General features: G+C 59.6%; 1 protein-coding gene across 1 annotated transcript; it reads left to right on the top strand.

Annotated features, from left to right (window-relative positions):
• Nucleotides 1-3,759: 3,759 nt before the first annotated feature.
• On the top strand, nt 3,760-5,994 carry Ckap4 (cytoskeleton associated protein 4; the record flags this gene model as incomplete). Its single annotated transcript, XM_010631317.3, has 1 exon — nt 3,760-5,994. A coding segment is annotated over one exon (1,245 nt), but the record flags the coding sequence as incomplete, so codon positions are not given.
• Between the last annotated feature and the right edge of the window lie 391 nt (nt 5,995-6,385).

Genomic DNA, 6,385 nt, shown 5'->3' with positions numbered 1-6,385 from the left:
GACGCCAGCCCGCCCGCCCCGGACCCCCTTCCTTACAGACCGAAGGGACAGAGGATGGGCGGGAGGCCGGTGTCCTGGGGAGCCTGGGCCCGAGGAGGGCCAGGCCGCCCTAGGTCTTACGCAAAGATCAGGTGAAGTTCTGGCAGGGTTGAGGCCTGATGCTACCCTTGGCCGGTGGGCCTGTGGGTCTGCGGAGGAGCCAGCCCACTGCACCGTGGAAGAAGGAAAGGTCAGGGACAGTGCCTGCTGATCCTCAGAGTAGCTGCGGGAGGGAGACTGGAGAGGGACGGATGGGCTGGACTTCTTGTTCCAGACTAGAAAACAGGTTCAGAGAGAAAGCCCCAGCCAGGGAGGGGCAGGTCGATGAGCAGTTTGGGCCCCTGCCCAGTGGAGGGGTCCCCCGCTTCAGGTAGGGGGAACCCAGCTCCTGGCCTCCACCTTCTGTGGGTTTTCCAGAGCTACTTGCAGCCTCTTCCTTCACATTCTGCCCCGCCACCCTGGGTGCGTGTCATTGCACAAGGAAAGTTGATTGTGAGACCGAAACAAAAAATCCCGCCACTACAGATCCCAGAACCACTGCCTTCTTTTCCCAGCAGGCCTCATGCCTGCCAAGTCCCCACTTTGCGGAGTGTGAGGAGCAGGAATTTCCTCTCCGACTGGCATGAGTCAGCCTTCGAAAAGCCTCAGGCCAAGGGAGGGGACTGTGGAAGGGCAGAGCAGGCTTTGCTATTTTGCCCATGCCGCTTGTCACATCATCCTCAAAACGCTGCTGCCCTCTGAGCACCAGCCTGCTTCCTGTCTTTCCTCCTCCTTGACAGTCGGTCAGAATATTTACTGAAGTCTCAATGTCGGGGCCCAGGAGGTGGGAGGAGCTGGAGCTGCAATGGAACTTGTGGGCGCACAGACGTGGCTTGGGAAGAGGGAGGGTGTGGACTCCCTGGGTGGACGGCTGGGCAGGGCCCCTCCTGGCTGGTAATGAGGAGGGGAAATGGGAGCCACAGGCAGGACCCCATGAGGGGCCGTTCTGCCCAGGAAGGGGGCGGGGGAGTGGGAGGTGGAGGCCCAGGACACAGAGGGTGTCTGGAATCCAGCTTGGAGGGATTGAAAATCCACCCTGTGAGTGCTTCCCGTCTCTGCCTTAGTCCCTCATCTGGCACAGCCGGGTGCTGATCACGTTCCTCTTTGGACCTCAGTTTCCCACCTGCCAAGTGAAAGGAGGGCTCGGTCTAGACGCCCAGAGCCGTGGAGGTAGTGGCCGCCCTTCTCTGCAGGTAGTGGTGTGGTCAAGCTGTCACCCACTGCCCTGTGTGTTGCACTTCCTGTGTGCAGGTTCTCTGCCGTCTCTCACCCCCCAGCCCAGTTCCAGGAGTGAGTGCAGTGTCAACCCACTGGCCCTCGAGCACAGCGCACAGCGAGGAGCTAGGGAACAGCAAGGCTAGGATTCAAAGTGTGGTGGAAGTCCTAGACGCCTTGTCCCTGTGTGGCTGGTGGTGTCATGGTCTTCCTCCATTGCAGTAGGTGCTCAGTAAACACTCGCTGCACTGACTTGGAACCCAGTGCCCCAACAGTGTTGTCTGGCCGCAGTGTGAGCCTGCTCTGCCTGCTGCCAGGTGGCCGGAAGGAAGGGAGTTACCTTGCACCGAGGAAGATTCTCTGGCAGCTGAGGCTTGGGGCCCTGTGTAGTGTGGGTATGGTGAGGTTCAGTTCTTTGCAGGGAGCTGCATTTACAGCAGCGCCTGATTCGGAAGTAGCGTTCACTGGGCCAGGCCTGGGACTCAGCTTCGGCTCTCCCGGCCACTCTTGAGGTGGGCACCACTTGGCAGCACCGTGGCATGGGCCAGGAAGCCGAGTCAGGATCCTGGAGTTCCCAGCTCTCTCTGTGCAGTAGGGTGGCCTGGACACAAGTGGGTCCAGGTCTTGGGTAGAGCGTGCAGAGTTCAGGGCCCCATGTGCCCTGTCAGACCAGAGCGGCAAGAAGGGATTGCAGGGGGCTCAGGCGGGCAGTGCGGCTCAACCAGAGGGGATGTGGGAGAGTCTGCCTCTGGATGTCCTTGTTTCCTGCCTGGATCCTCTGTCCGGGGAGTCAGAACTCTGGGGTCCACAGCCCCTCTTCCGGGTACCCAGGGCCCTGTGAACACACCTGCACTTCTGTCCAGGCTGTCCCAGGACAGCTGGAGCTCAGGTTCCCCCAATCAGACAGCCTGGGGGTGTGAGGCCCAGCCCTGCTGCGGCATTTTGGCAGCTCTTGGCCACAGTGAGTGTCTGCGTCAGCCAGCCCTAGCACCCCATCCTTCCGCCTCACCCCAGGGGCTCCTGGAGGAAGGAAGGGACCCTGTTCCAGCCTTTATTTTGTCTCTGGCAGCTTCTCCAGCCTCGGTGACACAGGGGCTTCTCAGGTGTTGGGAGGACACAGATCCAGTGTTTGGCGTCCGCACACAAAGGTGGAAGACTTGCTGCCCCTCAGGACTGGAACACCAGTCTTTTATAGTGTGGGGCTTTGTCCCTTCTTTCTGATCTAATCCCTTTCGAAAGAGCTACCTCAGGGTAGGGGTGACAGCCAGGGGTGACGGTCTTCCTTTGCTTCCCTCAGGGAACACCTGTGTGTAAACTGGTGGGTGCTGTGTGTTGTGCGTTTCGAGATGCGCTCTCTGTACCCCTTCTCGGGGTCCTGTCCGATCAGGCAGGCACCCTGTCTCATGTCCTGGAGCCCCGAGAACTGTACTCTGCTCTTGTAAAATCACCGATGGAGCCTCAAGGGCCACGAGAGCCTGCAGGCGTGGCCTCCTGGTAAATGCAGATGGTCAGCAGCTGGCTCAGGCCCCTGTCCATGTCCCCTCCCCAGTGTCAGTCTGTCCACTGCTTCAGTGTGGAGCTGAGGACAGCGTAGGGCCCTCTAGACACAGCAGGAAGTGTCCAGAGGAGGATCTGTGTTCTGCCTGTGGACCCGGTGCTCATCCCTTCGTTGCTTTGTGGTACTAGGGTTTGCACCCAAGGCCTTGTGTGTGCGAGGCAAACGCTGTAACCCCAGTCCAACCCCAGACCCTTCAGGGGTATCATTGCACATTGGTTGGTAGAGCCTCTGAGACCCACATATCCTAGCCTGTGAGCTTAGCAGTTTCTTGTCTTGACCCCTTTCAGTCCCTGCGCTGTTGAGCGGTGGAGCCCAGGTCCGTTTATCCCGCAGCTGTGCAGTGTGGGTCAGCTGGCCACATGCTCAGTGCCTCTTTCTTCTGTGGGCCGGGAGGGGCAGCCCCGTGTGCTGCCTCAGGGCAGGGCCGGGTCAGGAATCACCTTTAGAAGCCAGGTGCAGCCGGAGCACCCCAAGCAGCCTTGCAGATGAAGTTTGTTTCTCCCCTGGCCCTTTGGCCGGGGGCTGAAAATGGTGCTGGGAATCTCCGGATGGACGTTGGAGGTGTTTCACCATAAGGCTTTCTTATTATTAAGGTTTTTATTTTGTTTGTTTTGTTTTTTAGTTCAGGCTGGCCCGGAACTCACGGGGTCCTCCTGCTGCCGCCTCCCAAGTGCTGGGCTCATCTGCCTCCAGCTGGTGCCCACACTGGGCTGGGCGTGGCGGGTGGAAGTGCTGAATGCCCGACCCGGGAACTGCTTCTCTGCGGTGCCTGGCCGGGTCCAACAGTTGGTCTCCACAGTCGTGTGTCCTGCCCATGAAGGGGGGTCCCCTAGAAAGAGGCGCCCCCGGGGCTGGGCAGATGGAGCAGGAAGTAGGTGTGTTGGGACCGCGGCGGCTGACTTCTGGGTCTTGACTTACAGGTGCAGTCGCTGCAGGCCACACTGGGGACACTCGAGTCGGCGCTGCGCAGCTCCCAGCACAAGCAGGGCCTCACGGAGAAGGCCGTGAAGCAAGGGGAGAGTGAGATGGGCCGCATCGGCGAGGTCCTGCAGAAGCTGCAGAACGAGATCCTCAAGGACCTGTCAGACGGCATCCATGTGGTGCGGGACGCTCGCGAGCGGGATTTCACGGCCCTGGGGCACACGGTGGAGGAGCGGCTGACTGAGCTCACCCGGTCCATCAACGACAACATCGCCGTCTTCACCGACGTGCAGAAGCGGAGCCAGGAGGAGATCAGTGCGGTGAAGGCAAAGCTGGCTGCGCTGGAGGAGTCCAGCGGGAACAGGCAGGAACTGCAGGCCCTGGAGGCCTCGGTGCAGGAGATGCAGGGCTCAGCCCAGTCCCGCGCTGAGGACCTGGCAGCCCTGCGCGGCTCCCTGCAGGCCCTGGAGGCCGAGGTCTATGCTGAGGTGCGGGAGCTGGTGAGCCTCAAGCAGGAGCAGCAGGCCTTCAAGCAGGCGGCCGAGGCTGAGCGCCTGGCCCTGCGGGCCCTCGGCGAGCAGCTGCAGCGCTCCGAGGAGGCCTCCCTGCACCTCCCGGATGAGGTCAGGAGGCTGCAGGAGGAGCTGCGCCAGCTCCGGGCTGAGAGGGACGGTGGCTCCGGACACTCGGACGCCCTGGAAGCCAGGCTGCAGGGCATGGAGTCGGCTGTACCCGCCCTGCAGGAGGCCGCCGCACGCCAGGCCGAGAGCCTGCAGTCGCTGGAGGCCAGGAGCCAGGAGCAGGAGGAGCACCTGGCCGCACTGCATGGCCGCCTGCAGGGCCCGGGGCCCGAGGCGGACAGGGACGGCCTGGCCAGCACGGTGCAGAGCCTGGGCGAGGCGCAGCTGGTGCTCTCCGGCGACGTGGAGGAGCTGAAGAGGAGCTTGGGCCAGCAGGTGACCGCGCTGCTCAGGGAGGACTCGGCCGCTCGGCCGCCGAGCCCGGACTTGCTGGACAAGCTGTCTTTGCTGGACAGCCTCAGGTCCTCGGTGAGCCAGGTGGAGTCAGACCTGAAGATGCTCAGGACTGCTGTGGACAGCCTGGTCGCGTACTCGGTCAAGATTGAAAGGAACGAGAACAACCTGGAATCCGCCAGCACTCTGCTGCAGGGCCTGCGGAAAGACCTGGACAGGTTGTTCGTAGAGGTCGAAAAGATTTACGAAAGGATCTAGAGAACTGCGGGTGCAGGGTGAGCACTTCCAGGTGTCTTTCTCATGACCAAAAAAAGTATAGTTTTCCTCCCGGGGGTGCCCCCACTTCCGGTCCCCACCCTGCGGTTCTGTGCCTGGTTAATTTACTCTCAGTGATCGCCACACACCTGTCCTTTGAGCCTCTGCTTCTCTCTTTAGCTGGTGTCTCGGGCTGGGGCTCTGGGAGGCAGTGCCTGGGGTCAGGCAGACTTAGGGGCCTAGCCCAGGATTAACAGAAGCAGATTAACGCCAGCCTCAGAAACCCTGTCTGGCCGAGATTTCAAGTTGAAAGAAAAAAAGAAAAGTGGGGACGGCACTTTTATTTCTAATTGTCTTTAAGAAACATTAATTTTACTTTTTCCCCTACTCCTGCCAGTGTTTGGGGACACCCGTCTTGCTCATTGTCCTCCTCTTAAAAGTGGCCAGAAGTTCTAGGTGCCAGCTGAGCCGGGCGGGGCTCTCCTTCCTTTTAAACGTTTCAGCTGCTGGAGGGTGGCTGCCCAAGGCTCCTGTGGTCTGCACATCCATCCCCTCCCCAGCCCTCTGGCGCCCTCGAAGGTAACTATGCAAAGCACCAGCCTGCAGCAGTGCAGCCCCAGTCCCCCGAGCTGTGCCAGTGCGTGGGGAGGTGCCCAGGACTTAGCGTCAGAACCCCAGGAAGGAGCAGCCCTTCAGGAAGTGGCGAGTGCTGTCCATGGCCTCCCTGGGCCGCATCTTAACAGGGGTGTGGGTGGAGAGGTCTGCAGCCTGAGAAGACCCCTGTATTTCTATGTTTCTTGCACCCCTTCCTTTTTGAGCTGCTTTAATGACTGTCTTGCCCTTCCAAACAAACAAACAAACTCCAAAACAAAAAAATACCTGAAAAGTAAAAGAAAGGGGGGAAAATAGTTTAGTTTACTGTGAAATGAACTGTATGGCCTATTTACAGTATTTTTAATTCTTAATAAACTCGAGCTTTGTTAAGACTTTTCCAGAGTGGTTACTTTTTGAGAGTTTTGTAATTGTGATGTATTTTGTCAGCCTGCAGGATTAGGAAAGAGGTAGGTTTTCAGCTTTAAGGCTTTTTTTTTTTTTTTTTGTACCAGGTCTCCAACTTGGGACCTTGTGATTGCAGGGCAGGTGGCAGCACCACTGAGCTAAATCGTCAGCAAGGCTGCTTTCACTGTCAGCTCTTAACCACACTGGCCTGGCCCCAGGTGTGGGGCCCCTCTACGACACCTAGTGATTGAGGGCTTAAGGAAGCACAGCGTGTGGGTTGGGCCGGGCATTACAGGGCCTCTGTCTGTCCCTGGGTGTGTTCCTCAGGCAGGGCCAGCAGGCTGGACTTCGGCCAGGTCACAGTCAGGGGCGGGGCGGGGGGGGG

This window comes from Fukomys damarensis, unplaced genomic scaffold (genome assembly GCF_012274545.1).
Source record: "Fukomys damarensis isolate Sample0158 unplaced genomic scaffold, DMR_v1.0_HiC HiC_scaffold_15, whole genome shotgun sequence".
Classification (NCBI taxonomy): Eukaryota; Metazoa; Chordata; class Mammalia; order Rodentia; family Bathyergidae; genus Fukomys; species Fukomys damarensis.
This window is presented reverse-complemented; position numbering and strand designations above follow the sequence as displayed.